At 36.8% G+C, this 14,470-nt stretch overlaps 1 protein-coding gene across 9 annotated transcripts in view; it reads right to left on the reverse strand.

Annotated features, from left to right (window-relative positions):
* The window catches only part of LOC127985863 (retinoic acid receptor RXR-alpha-A), a 143,431-nt gene that overhangs the window by 27,886 nt on the left and 101,075 nt on the right, over positions 1-14,470 (reverse strand). For all 9 annotated transcript variants that reach the window (XM_052588060.1, XM_052588062.1, XM_052588056.1 and 6 more), the window contains one exon: positions 5,751-5,989. In XM_052588060.1, the coding sequence (XP_052444020.1) occupies positions 5,751-5,989 (239 nt within the window). The remainder of the gene's footprint in view (positions 1-5,750; positions 5,990-14,470) is intronic.

The following is a 14,470-nucleotide window of genomic DNA, read 5'->3' on the forward strand; positions in this document are numbered from 1 at the left end:
AATAGGGGCTAATTGTTTTAGAGACTGAGCTATACTGTAAACGCACTTAAGTGCCAAACCAACCATTCGCTCAGACCAGAGACGGCACGAAGCACGATGCTTAAATCTGCTGTCTTTTGGAACAGAAGTCCCACATTCAGTTAAAAATAAAAGTTCATGCTTGTTTACCAATTTAAAACATTAATAAAAATAAATAAATAAATAAAATAAAACAAGAAAAAGAAAAAAAAAAAGATCAGAATAAAAAAAAAATGTCTAAAGATCATTATATATATATATATATATATATATATATATATATATATATATATATATGATCTTTAGACATTTTTGACAGTTTTGATTTATAGATATTACTAGAATGTTAATTTTACTTTCAATTTTTTTTCTGTATATATATATATATTGTTCAATAAAAATTGAAAGTAAAATTAACATTCTAGTAATATCTATAAATCAGAATAACAGACTAACTTTCTTTGAAAATAACAAAATAAAGGCATAGGTAATAGGTAAGACTATCATAGAGATTTAATGCTTTTGAAAAAAGAAAAATGCTTAAGACAAGACCAGTGATAATATCTAGAGAAGAGAATATCAGAGACTATTGGCTTTGGCCTAAAACATGTTAGCAACCAATTAAAATTCAAATGCTAATGCATCCGAGCATCAAAGCAGTGATTTTTGGCTAAGATTTTCACACTGGCACTGAAGGAGTTAACAGACAAAGTCTGAAAGTGAATAAAGCTGAAACTTGAAACGTGATCAGTCGCTTTTATATTTTTGTTCTCTCTTTACCCTCTTCCCACAAACCTTGGGATCACATCTGAATGCGAAATAACAAAAGAGACATATTTTCCTCATTAGAGGCCCTGTGAAAGCATCGCAGTCAAGGCCAGAGTTTGTATTCTATCCTACTCCCCCCACAGGCTTCACAGAGCTGAGCAAATACTTTCCTGAAGGGGTGCTCGCTTTGGCTGAATTCATGAGTTCTTTTTTTTTTCCATATGTTCTCAAAGTTAACTATTGGCTGCATATGTATTGTATCAAATTCACATCATCACGCCAATATTTCAAGGAATATTTCAGGTTAAATAGAAGTTAAGCTATACTTATCAGGCTAATACTTAAGAACTGTTGTGAAAAATTATATAAAACAATGTAAACATAAAAAGCACACACACACACCACTCTCAAAACACCTTTTTTACTCATTGCAGCCCAAACTTGTAAACCAGTAGATGTCTGTCCATGGGGTCATGGGTCACGACCTCCAGCCCAGATTGACGGGTGGCACCACAGGGGCCACGGGATCAAGTACTTGCTGCTATTTAATGAATCACAGGATGACAGTGAAGACACGACGACAGCTCTTCCTAACTAGACGATCCCCAAACCTGCGTCCAGGACCACAACGGCTGCATCCCAAAACCAAAAATATGTGTACCTAACACAGACTGCAGCTGCAGGAGCCTTAAAGGGATAGTTCATCCAAAAATGACAATTCTGTCATTAATCACTCGCCCTCATGTCATTCCAAAACCATGAGACCTTTGTTTATCTTCGGAACACAAATGAAGATATTTTTTATGAAATCTGAACACTTTTGACCCTGAATAGACTGGAACATAACTGACACGTTCAAGGCCCAGAAAGGTAGTAAGGACATCGTTAAAGGGGTCCCATTACGCTCTGTTTGTTTTGGGGGTGTACTAGATAGAACATTTTCTCACGCTTGGTGGTTCTTAAAATGCATTATTTTTCGCATAGTTTACATTATTTCAATACTTTTCACCCCAGCCTGGCACAAATGGATCGATTAGTTCAGGGTTTGATGAAGGCCTGCCTTCTGAAAAAAAGAAACGTGTTGTGATTGGTTAGCTCTCCCAGTGCATTGTGATTGGTGAACAGCTCAGATGGTGTTTCAGCACTGCCCCACACCTTGCCAAAGCAGCAAGTTCCATCTGCTCTGGTATAGTTAAGGATGGCGTCAATACTGCCATATCAATTTGAGCCGGATTTAGACCCCGAAAATATTGAACAAGAGGATCGCGCAGAACCTTTGCATGCATGGATATTGCAAGACTATTAAGAGTAGTAATGTTGTTGTTTTTTGTTCTAAATCACTTTTTAGATAGGATGTCAACAACTACTTAAAAGTAACTGCATTTACTATGTGCAGATAAGTGCAATTGTAATATGTATCATGTTTATAGTGTTTAATTCTAACATTATAACATGAATTGCAGTGAAACTGTTATACAATTTAATTTATTTATACCATAAATTTCATAGAAGTTTAAATTCTGCAGATTACATCATTGTCCAGTATTGTACTGTTAGCAATTTATATAAACGTTTTCATAATTGTAACACATATTTATATACATAATTATTCAGGTGCATGTGTAATAACTTGTGAAAACTTCACGCTACAGCAGCACTTCGTCGTCATCGTCGTCTTGTCTGATGCAATCAACCAAGCGTTCTAACCACTACCTCGCCCCTCCCTACCAAACATTAAAATTTCTGTAGGTGGGATTTATTTGAATGATATTCTAATGGGCCACTTTGTGAAATCAAATAAACCCCGGAAAACAATGCTGTAGTCCAAACGAGCTGTTCGTTGTAGTTCTTGAAAAGGGATTTTTTTTTTAAACGAAAATATCTCCCTTTGGAGTGGACTTTAAGATTTGTAACTTTGTAGATCTTTTTTATGCCCCAACATACAATGACTAAAATTCTAAAAGTTAAAAAGCATAATAGGACCCCTTTGAAATAGTCCATCTGACATCAATGGTTCAACTGTAATGTTATGAAATGGAGAATACTTTTTGTCCGAAAAAAAACAAAAAAAAGATTTTATCTTCTCTCATGTTTCAGTCTTTGATGCACCTTTAGGACAGTACCCCAATGTATATATAACTGAAAGCAGAGACGTTACTATCTTACATTTGCTCTGACTGATTTAAAATATTCTTATTAAATGATTTGTATAAATATACATACAAAAATACATAAAAATACTGCCCACTTAAAGTAGCTTACTGTAATTATCGTTTGTTATTATCGTAGTATAGCTAACTACTTTTCCAAAAGTATAATCTGAATACACTTTAAATACTTTCCAGTAACAACTTCCCGTACAGTACACACTGAACAAATAGAAGCCATTTAGGCTGAATTTAGAGCTAGCAAAGGTTCTGGGAATCTTCTGTGCAGACAGAGCAGTGTCTCTGCTGTGACTGTCACTGGAAGTGTAAACCGAACCACGTTCTAACCTAATGTGTGCCAGCTGCTGGGAGACGGCAGAGTCTGTGCTGTGCCAGGGCTGGTGGGATTGAGGTCTACAGGCGGCTGACAGCGTTTGTGATTGTGTGTGCAAGACTGAGTCACTGAAGCTACCACTGTCGGTCGTCTCTGTCAATCCAACCTCCCCAAGTGTGGCCAATCCGAACATTTCAAAAGAAAAGAGTTATCCCTGAAAGCCACAATCCAGCTCAAACAAATGTGCATTGTAAATGCGTTCCAGCTGAATGCTGTTTTAGAGAGGTGGACGCTGTTATGATGTGAAACTGTACACAGACTAAATACAGACACACCAAACCAGACAAAACAAAAACCTATTGTTTTACACTCAGTAGGTACCATGACACTGCCAGCAGAACACTTGAAATCTGAGACAAAACCCTGAGGTGCTGGCATATTCCAAAATGTATATATATATAAAAATAAAAATAAATGAAATTAACGAGAGCATTTAAGCATTTATATGGCACAGAAAAAAAAAAAAAGAATAATATTAATAATAAAAAAAAAAACTACAAGTACTAACTACAACAATGAATATACATTATTTGTGTGTGTACTGTGTATATTTATATGCATATATATATATACATATATATATATATATATATATATATATATATATATATATATATATATATTTAATAAATATATGTAATATATTTACATATAATATAAATCATATCTAAATATGAAAAAATATACAAACATTTAAGTATTCCAATATTTGCATGTATGTGTGTATTTATATATACATATAAATATACACAGTACACATTACACATATTGTGTAAAACGTTTATTTTGGATACGATTCATAAAAATTTATAGATTTGACAGCTATAATACAAATAAAATAATTAATGGTTTAATTTTGTAAAAATTGTCCTTTATGGTTATTTATGGAAATGTGGTCTTTATGAAAGTGAAAATTAAATAAGTGAATTAAACTTTCTCGCCCATTGTTGGCAAACTTTAAGGACTCCAACGTAAAAATGAAATTTGGAAGTGGTTAAATTTGCTGGTGTTAAAAATCTGGAACCCATATTTAGGGACCAAAACGATGAGTGATCTTGACTCTTGCCATGTGTATGTTGAATGTTGTGGAACTGCATAGCGTGTTGCCGGGTGGTTGGTGTCAGTGGGGTGCCTGTTCCAGATCCTCTGAGGTTAAATACAGAGGGACCGAGTCGCAACCTCGTTCCACCCGGCTGGGCCTGAAAACAGCCAGTCAGCCAAGTGCTAAACACAAGTGACAAATGCCGTCTGACTCAAATCACCTTCAATCAGGCCCCATGACTACCTCCCACCCAGAGAGAGAGAGAGAGAGAGAGAGATGAACACTGATGTGTAAAGAGGAAACTGGTTTCTCTAGACACCTCTCATTACTGTAAGTCAATGCAATAACCAAATCTGCACTCAAAATGTCAGCATTTGTACAGTACAGACCATTGAAGCTTCACATACTGATGTGATTGATCATGAATGGCTCACTGAAAACTGTCTAGGATGGAAACTAATGTATTGAACCGATAGATTTGTTATTTGGATGGCTGGCTGGACTCTGACAACTGTTACCTACCAAATAACAGCAAGTTCAAAGAAATTGTTTATCAATGTTTTTTGTCCTGGGTCAATTCAAATTAAACTAAAACATTTTTGTGTGAAATATCTGTTAAAAATGTCATTTTTATAGTATAGTATAGTATATTGTTAATTCATGTTTATTCATAAAAGTTCAACTAATTTTAATTTATATTTACCGGTAAACCCCCACAACACAAATATTTAATACTATACGACTGTATTAAAGTAGAAATTAACATTAACAAGAGGTATCTTTCATTGCTATTTTAACCTTAACTTACCTCATATTAGAGAAAAGAACCTTTGAATGAATTTTACAGTATTTTGCAGAAACACACTATAGACCTCAAAGCTATCAAACATGTACTTCAAGGGTCTTAAACTGGATTATGTGATGAATAAACCTCATACATAGCTCAAAATGTTTTTTATTTTTTCAGTTTGTATCCCCTATAACTTCCTAGAAAAGGACAATGTTATAATTTACAATGAGTGAAAAGCCTGGCGAAAAAGCCCAGTACAGTTATCAATGAGAAAAAAACACTCCCACTTTTCCCCCCACATGCACGTGAATTTAAAAACCATTTCACTCTTGTGGATCAGGCTTTCAAAGAAAACTAGGACGCTGCCAGCTTTGATGTCTTAATTGTGAGCCTTTTTTTAAATGACAAAGAGATGTGCAGGCCTATTTATGGAACAATAGACAGACTGAGCGAGAGTACTGGAAAGAGAGATGAGCGAGACAGAATGGACGAGTTAAACAGAACGATTCGTAACAATGTTTAATTATGAAGCAAAAATACGATATCTGGATTCGAGCGCTTCTTTAAATACAGCTCTAATGGAGGGTCTACCTGTGGGCTGATGCTGGGGCCGTAGCCCATCCCGGGTGACGCCATGGAATGTGGCCCCATGGGCGAGCTGATGACAGAAAAGGGAGAGCCAAGGCCGTTCATGGGTGAGTTCAGAGAGCTGATGGGGGAGTGCAGAGACCCCGAGGGGCCCAATGAAGTCGGGCTCAGCAGTGACGGATGCATCCCCCGGTGGGACGTGGGTGAGCTAAGAGGAGAGGCTGTCACCTGTCCCGAGGAGTCTGTGGGAGGAAAGTGGAAGGAAGTGATTAGAACATTTACCAAAGCTTTAGTCTGCAGCTATTCGCTAAAAAACATCAGAAAGAAGACTATTTCCTCTTGGTAAGTATAAAGACGTGAGACAGGCAGCTACAAGCCTACATGCCAGAGAGACAGACAGACAGAGAGAGAGAGAGAGAAAGCCCTGTTGGGACCTTTTCACATGCTTGCTGAACCTTACATTGCATGATTATTCTGAGAAAGTAACAAAAGACAGACAGTCACATGGATGCACTGCACTTCTTTATCATCTAGCGCGGAGGTCACCAATTAGTAGATTGTGAATCATTTACCATAAATTGATATAATTAGAAGCAATTTTTCCTCCACATGGCAAAACTGAGCTTCTGAAGAGAGCATATCAGGCAGGTTTCAAGTGAAAGGAGATGCTAGTTATTATAATCTAATACTTTTTCCCTTAAAAAAAAAAAAAGACTGTTTTTGTTGTTTTTATTTGCTCATTGGCAGTTTGTAAAACCTTTATATCAACTGCAAAGCTGATTCAGAGCCATGTCTATAAGGGGGAAAAATCAATGTATAAAATTGCTAAAAATAAATGAACAATTTTGAATACATTTACAGAATTTTTTTTATATATTTTTTTTTTCAGCAATTGAATATAATTTACACAATTTTGAAAATAAACTTTAAAGGGGTGGTGGACTTTTTTTCTAGGCTTTATTGTGTTTATGGGATGCAGTCTAACATGTTTTAATGAATAATTGTTTAAAAAAAAAAAAATACAATTTTTTATTTTTTTTATTTTTACATAATTCCACACCACTCTGTCCCTTCTCGTGTTAATACACTGATCATTTCCTGCTTTTATGAAGCCCCTCCCTCAGAAATATGTGATGAGCTCTGATTGGTTAGCTAACGTACATCTCTTTGTTGCATGTTCCCGGGGGCGTGGTTTATCAGGGTTTGTTGCTTTGTAACGATTTGTATTATAAAAAGCGCTATACAATTAAACTGACAGAATTTGAAAATATGATATCTCTGTTTGCATTGAACTTTCAGCTTCGTAACTCCAGATATTGTTTATGCTCAAACAGCAACATTACACTTATTTATTTTACACTAGTTGCTTGATTGATCTATTTATATTATACTTTTACACTAATTGTTTTATATTTGCTTGCACACTTGTGGTCTTATAAAACATTATATTCACTGCAAAGATGATTTGGAGCTATTTATAATGTGAAAACTACTGTAAAAGTGCAATTCATTTTTAAGCATTTTTATACTGGCTAAATCAGCACAGAGAGAGGCTATCGTCACTATTTAGGATTTCATATTCCTCCTATATGGTGTTTTGGCTGTCATGGTAAATATTTACACTAAATTTTCCTGAAGTTTCAGGGCTATACAAAATTTGTTCACAAATCTAGTGAGCTGACTCTTAAATACACTAACTATCTATTGTGTATTGTGCCACTATTGCACCTTGTACGGCAGCATAATAACAATCATAGAAATCTATTAGTGACCAAATCATAAGAAGTGAAATGGAGAGTAACTAACAGAACAATACTCTAATAAGCCTAAACAGACCTAAACACAAAGAAACAGCATTTTAATTAACTAGTGAATTAAAATTTTGGTACAGTCTTTACACTGGGAGCACAAAATTGATGCTTCGAAACAATGCCTTCATAGACATTTCACCAATTTCTGGAACAGAGATTATTTTGGCACCTTTGATTGTTCAGAACATTGCAAGGAAGGAAATGCAGAGACTGGACTTCTTGGAAGTTTAACTATACACACCTAATCTAGTACGTGTTTATGGGCTTTGGGAACACTTCCGAAATCAGAGAGCAAGAAAGAGACTGCGAGCGAGATACAAGGTCAAGGCCCTAAGGATGCCATCTGATTAGACGCAGACTCATTTTCTGCTTCCCTTCTCACCCCATTCTCCACTCCTCCGATCTCCTTGAACCTGTTCGTCATGCTGTCAGCTGTCATCAAGACACGAGGGAGGAACATCTGTCAGTCTTGCCTGGGTGACAAGGCCATATTTCCTGAGTCCATGACTGTAAATTTCCCTCTCTCTAACCTTGCCTTGTTCTTGGCTCACTTTCATCTAGCTCACACTTCCTTTATACACCTCCTTTCTTCCTCCCTTTATCTCTCTCTTTCATTTCAAACCCGCAGGCTTCCACGAATCTTCTATATTTCATTGCAGTAAATCTTGAGGCGCTACCAAATATTTTTCTAAATAAAAAATTGTAATTAAAACTAGGCACAGGACATCGAAACACCAAAATGCATACAAATGTTTCATGAGTTCTGTGACTTAATTCCATTATGCAAGCGCAGACTAACAACAGGCTAGTTTCATAAGGGGGCTGCACAAAATATGGATGATGTATTACTCAATTAGGTGACAGTTGAGAAAAACAGCATGTCCAGTCTGTGTTTTCCAGGAGCTCTCGGTCTCCACTTGCCTGATGTCACTTCACAGTGTCTTGTGATGGATTCCAGGCCAAAAGGCACTCGAGAGGGCGGATGAAGTATATAAGAGAGGGAGCTTGTCAGTGGGTATGCTAGTGGCTGCCTGCCTGCCAGATCCGCCACGCCAAACACTTCCCCTACATCCTGGCCTCCTCCGGAGCACTTCCTGCAAACACCCCGAAATCAGCTGCAGCGAAGAGAGACGCTTCTGTCGGTGCATTCATATACACATTCACACCCGCTGATAGCCAAAAAAGAGCGATTAATTAATTCTCTAATGTCACGGTGTCACATAAACAGGAAAACATGGTTTCCTGGCACATGGAAGTGTAACGCAATCATTATACAGTCTAATGAGGGTCTTATTTTGCGGTGATAAGACCCCCTGAGATGGTGGTCTGCTTCAGAAACACTTTGATGCCAATCTGTCAGTGGACAGCTGCAACACACTGGGGACACAGCTGATCCAGGGTCAGTTCGCAAGTGTGATGCCATATTCTAACCAGGTGTGATACATCAAACATCAAGCTGCTTTTTTAAACACTACAATGACCAAATTTTTATATATTTTTTTTTATTAAAATCTATAAAGCATTAGGCCTATGTTGTGTGCTCATCCTATGTTTTATAATATACAGCATATGTTCAGTACTATTCATGTGTGTGCGCACATTATACGTATACTGTGCTGCCAGTTGGTGGTGTGTTACTCTGTGAGGGCTAGGGTTGCCAGATCAGGATTACAGACGGCTCTTAGTTAATCCGCCCTAGAGAGGGGCACAGCTGGTGGAAAACAGAATAGAGAGAGAGAGAGAAAAGGGAAAAAAAGGACAGAGAAAAGAGAAGAAAAGACTTTCACGTTGATATTGCTGTGAGATTTGTTTCATTCAAAAACTTTAGTTCAAAAGAAGACTTGTTGATTTAGATTTAGGGATGTGAAAAGATTAGTCAGGATTGCCTGAATGACTAGCACTGTATTATTAGGCTGGTTTCAGGTTCGGCTGACTCAACTAGATACGTTTCTTTGGGAACACTTATAAAAGACTCAGTCTGGCATTAGAAAATAGTAGTATGCATGGGAATTAAAGCAAAAACACTGAAAATAATGTAGCTAACAAAGAGTGTCATGACTCGCCCAAATTTCAGCTTTCTGATTTCTTGGATTCTGAGGAAATGTAATGTTAAATGCATAAAGGGAATATGTTTTTCCCATCTCTCGTACATCTTTTTATTTTCCCGATGTCATTTTGTGTCTTAACCCGTTTGGTTGGGAAGAGAAACATGTTTTACAAGCATTCTGAGAAAGCGTCTGTAAAACCATCAGGGTGCCGTGCTACCTGAAGCTCACCGGATAAATATGCTAGCTAGATTAGATAAAAGCAGGAAAGACAGAAAACACAGCGCTGGCATCGTCTAAAGAAGAGTGGCAGCCCTCCAAGCTTCACCTTATGCCAAAACACAGCTGTCATCTGCTGCTGATCACCTCAAAGGCATCTGACAGGTACAAACCAGCAAATAAATCAGCAGGAATCAGGATCATTATCTTGCTACATCAGCTTCAGGACATATTGGAGAAAGATGCCCTGCTTAATGCACAAAAGGATTCCCAGCCTTTTAGAAGAGGTTGAGGGAGGTCAGACAAGGGTTTGCAATCTATTTTTTCCATTAATTTGCATAAAAAGCAAGTAATAAATAAATAAATACAAATAAATTAATTAATGGAAATTCAACTAGGCTACATGGGTTTGAAACAGACTTAAATGGCATATAAGAAATTTCTCAAACAAATGTACAAATTCATAGAAATGTACAAAATGTATGTAAATAAATGCTAAATAATGTCACACCAAAATTCACAGTTGATTTGACATGTTATTTCCATAATTTTCAACATCCAGTTTCCATTATTTTACAATAATCGGCCATTCTTGATGATTACATAAGAATAATAATAATAATAATAAAGATTTTAATGTATCCATAGAAACACTTTAGATCTAAACATAATTAAAATAATTCTTTGACTAGATACAATTCCATGGTTTTAATCAGACTTTTCCAAAGGTTTTCTAATGTCTATGGCTTTTTAAGGCCTGAAGAAAAAAATAATAATATTCCACATTTTGCAGGAATAATCACCGTTGGACCTTGCAACACAGCAAACCAAGATGTGTGGTGTTAAGATCCACTATTCACTATGTTATTTGAATTTATAGGTTTTTAGCTATTTACTTACATATTTATGAACAAGTAAAAAAAAGTGAATTCTTGTGAGACCTCACGTTACAACACCAATAACTGGCACCCTATAGCTCCATGGTGGCACTCTACACGCCATTACAAAGAAACGAAAGGACAGAGTAAAGGTGAAAGGAAAGAAAGTGATCTCCTGTTCTCTGTCACATGATACCCAAAGACCACACACAAACGCAGACACACAAACACACGCCTGCTCACTATCATGTTGGGCCCGCTGGTGTGATGACTGCATGACTAATGTTTGCACTTGAAAGGAGCTGAATGGGTGTGATTGGTTGGGAGAGCCTCTCTTGTATTCTTCTGATCTCCGCTTCACAGGTTTGCTGTGACAGGCGCTTTAACCACAGTTTCATATTCATTCCACTTATTGCTCTGGGCCGGTTACATCACTGCTGAAGAACAAAGTGAGCGTGCATTCCTGCAGCAAGATAAACGTAGTCCATATATGACTGCCACGGCTAGCCGTAATTTGTCTGGAAAACATACGGGTGGGAAAAGACCCTTAACAGGTGGATGCCTCAGGAGATACACATGTAAAAATGTGTTTTGACGAAGAAAATAATATATTTTGAAAAACATCTCCTTCTCCCTTTCATTAAATGAACAAAAAAAAATATCTTCAAATTGTCTTTTACATTCCGCAGAAGAAAGTCAGTCATGAGTCATGAGTAAATTATGAGATTTTGGGGTGAACTATCCCTTTAATGTGTGCATGGACAAAACAATCCTCTCCTTTCCTCACTTTCTGAATCCAACTGGTCCTGGCATGTCCTGTTGGTGCTAAGAGCTAGTGGGCATCTGCAACAGCAGCGTCTGCATTATGAATGAAAAACAGGAGCAGAGCTGCACAGGGCTGAGAGTATGCAACAGCTGTTCATCTCTATAATTCATCTTCTATTGCCAGAGAGGAGGATGGAGATCCTGAGAGGAAAAACGCCAGGTCTGATCATTCTCCACAGGTGGCTATCAGCTAATAAAGGGGTTTAACACACTTATTTAGATTATTTTTGATTTGAACATCTTAAAATCTCAATGTTCATTGGGATTCTCCAAAAACAATTACGCCAGGATGTTCAGACCAGGATGAATATCTGGTGCAAAAAATGTGAATTTGAATTAACAACAATAATTTAGATTAGATTGGTGGCACTCATGAGCAGACTATTTTATTAGGCGATAGTGAACAGCAGATAAAGAACCCAAAACTTGTGGTTTTGTACACACATGAGTGCTGGAGCTGGAGAGTCAAATAAAGATGGAAGAGAGTGTTTTTAGCCGATTCTTGAAGATGGCTAAGGATTCAACTGCTCAGATTGAGTCAGGCAGATCTTTCCACCAGGAGGGAACATTTAAATTTAAAGTCCGTGAAAGTGATTTTGTGCGTCCTTGTGATGGCACAATAATGTGACGTTCACTTGCAGAAACTAGTCAACAAAGTTAGGGTTAGGGTTAGGGTTACATGTATGACTTTCTTTCTTCTGCGGAACACAAAGATGTTTTGAACAGCAAATACAAAACAAAACAAAAAAACACTATGTCTCATTGATTTTCATTGTATGAAACAATTAAATTAAATATTAAATCGTGGCTTAAACCTCCAACTTAGATCAATTTTTCCCCCCAACGTTATAATATCCTCAAATTTTATTAGTTCATCGTAGGGTCCTACAATCCTAGGCTGACGTTAAAACAATGCCCAATAGATTTATAAACCCAACAGGCACAGCACTGATCCCATCTTAGCTTTTCCATACTATACTTCAGGGAGCTCTCCGCAGCCAATCTCCAGCACTTTTCCAGGAAAATCCCGGTCAGTGCACGTCTCCCTTGACAACAACGACAAAAGGCGCAAAATAAGCCCCTCGCAAGACGTCTGCCGAACAGACACTTTCAACTAATACACTGAAATATGTTGAAGTTTTAGTGCCTTTGAGAAGAGAAAAAAAAAAAAAACTGAAGTGACACACACAATCTATTATTCATAAAGATGTTTGGCACTGGCTGTCGTGCTTTTTTGAAGCCCACAGATTGTGGGCGCTCTGACGGCAAGATGAAACAGATATCATTTGCATCTCTCTGAAAATGCTCAGGTCTATTCGTAGGTAAGGACGAGGGAGAGGCGGGGGAAACACAGCAACTTCCTGAGGAACTTATAAGCCGGCGCTTGAATTAATGCAAGGACTAAAACAAGAACTGGCAACCGGAGAAAATTGAGATTCTATTCTGGATAGTTTGACTTTCGCTAGTGAAAAACAGCAGAGGAGTGATGTTGCCTCGCCTCTGTGAGGGAAGAAAAGACTCGCTGACTAACAAGCAACATACAGTATTTACTGTATATTGCGCCTCTCTGACAGTCATCATTAGTGTTATTCTTATTATTGCCGCTTAAACTGCAGCTGTTGTTTATTGTTGTGGATGCAAAATAGACCATGTTTGGTGTGTGGAAGATTTCAGCGTGTGAACGTAAAGACACAAGGCCTGGCACGGGCATTAATCAACTATTTTTTTTCTGTACATGTTTGTATAAACAGGTTAATCTGCTGCGCGCTGTGTAAGCACTGGAAGTAAGTAGAGCCGGCTGATGTGTTTACTCGGACTCTGGGAGTGGGTGCAGACCGGAGCCAAGAAGAACACAAAGCAACCGGTGAAGGAGGCCCCTGTTCCTGTAGTGGGGGGCTCCTTCACACCCCACCCTGGAGATATGCTCCCCTGTCAGCATACTGTGACGAAGGACAATGTGAAGCCACCACAAGAGTGTCTAATCAAAAAGGCATGCTGGGTGACCTTTTAAATGTTTTCCACCCAGAAGGAGACAATCTCAAATGGGGCACAAAGCAATGATTCTGCAGGACATAAATGAAAAGAATATTGTGTAGAGGGTGGTTTTCTTTGCTACAACTCTGGGTACTTTTTTATAAAAAAAATTTTTAACATGGTGCCAGACACATATATTTCAGCTTTCAATCTTTACCTATAAAAAAATACAATTATGATAAAAAAGTGAAGAAATCAAAATCGATTGTATTATTAATATGACTTCATATTTTCATTATGTGAAAAAATATATTTACATTTTTTTTTTCCAAAACAATTATCCCTTTCCCAGAAACCTGTCCAAATAAATAAATAATAAATACAATTATTTGTAAATTTTATACTTGCTTACCAAGGAAATAACACTAAGCATGAGATAAAATATGATATTATTTACTGTAAATTATACATTTTATTGTGTAAATGACAATATATCAACTTGTCATTTTAGTAAAAATAATAGACAAAATTAGCATTTGTCTTGGAGAAATATCCATTTTTTTCTCTATAATACTTTAATCTATATAACATATATTGTGTACGTGTGTGTATGCATGTTTTTTCTTGTAAAATATACATATATTTCTAATAAAACTGTAATAAGCTATAATTGGGGAAATTATGCAGATAAGTGTGAAATATTATAAAAAAATATTTAAATGTGTGCTTAGGATATATAAAGTAATATATGTAGATTAATCAAGCTAATATATAATTGTAGATATAAAGATTGCCTTAGCAAGACCGCAGATTCAGCTATTTTATTGCTGTAAAAAATAATAAAATTGTATATGTATATATATATATATATATAAACATTTTTTCCTTTTGCCCTATCATTTACATTTGTATTGGATAAATTAAACAAGCGAAAGGGGAAAAAGTGAGTTTTAAAAGTTTATTTTTCAAGA

The sequence above is a fragment of the Carassius gibelio genome, chromosome B21, assembly GCF_023724105.1.
Source record: "Carassius gibelio isolate Cgi1373 ecotype wild population from Czech Republic chromosome B21, carGib1.2-hapl.c, whole genome shotgun sequence".
Taxonomy (NCBI): domain Eukaryota; kingdom Metazoa; phylum Chordata; class Actinopteri; order Cypriniformes; family Cyprinidae; genus Carassius; species Carassius gibelio.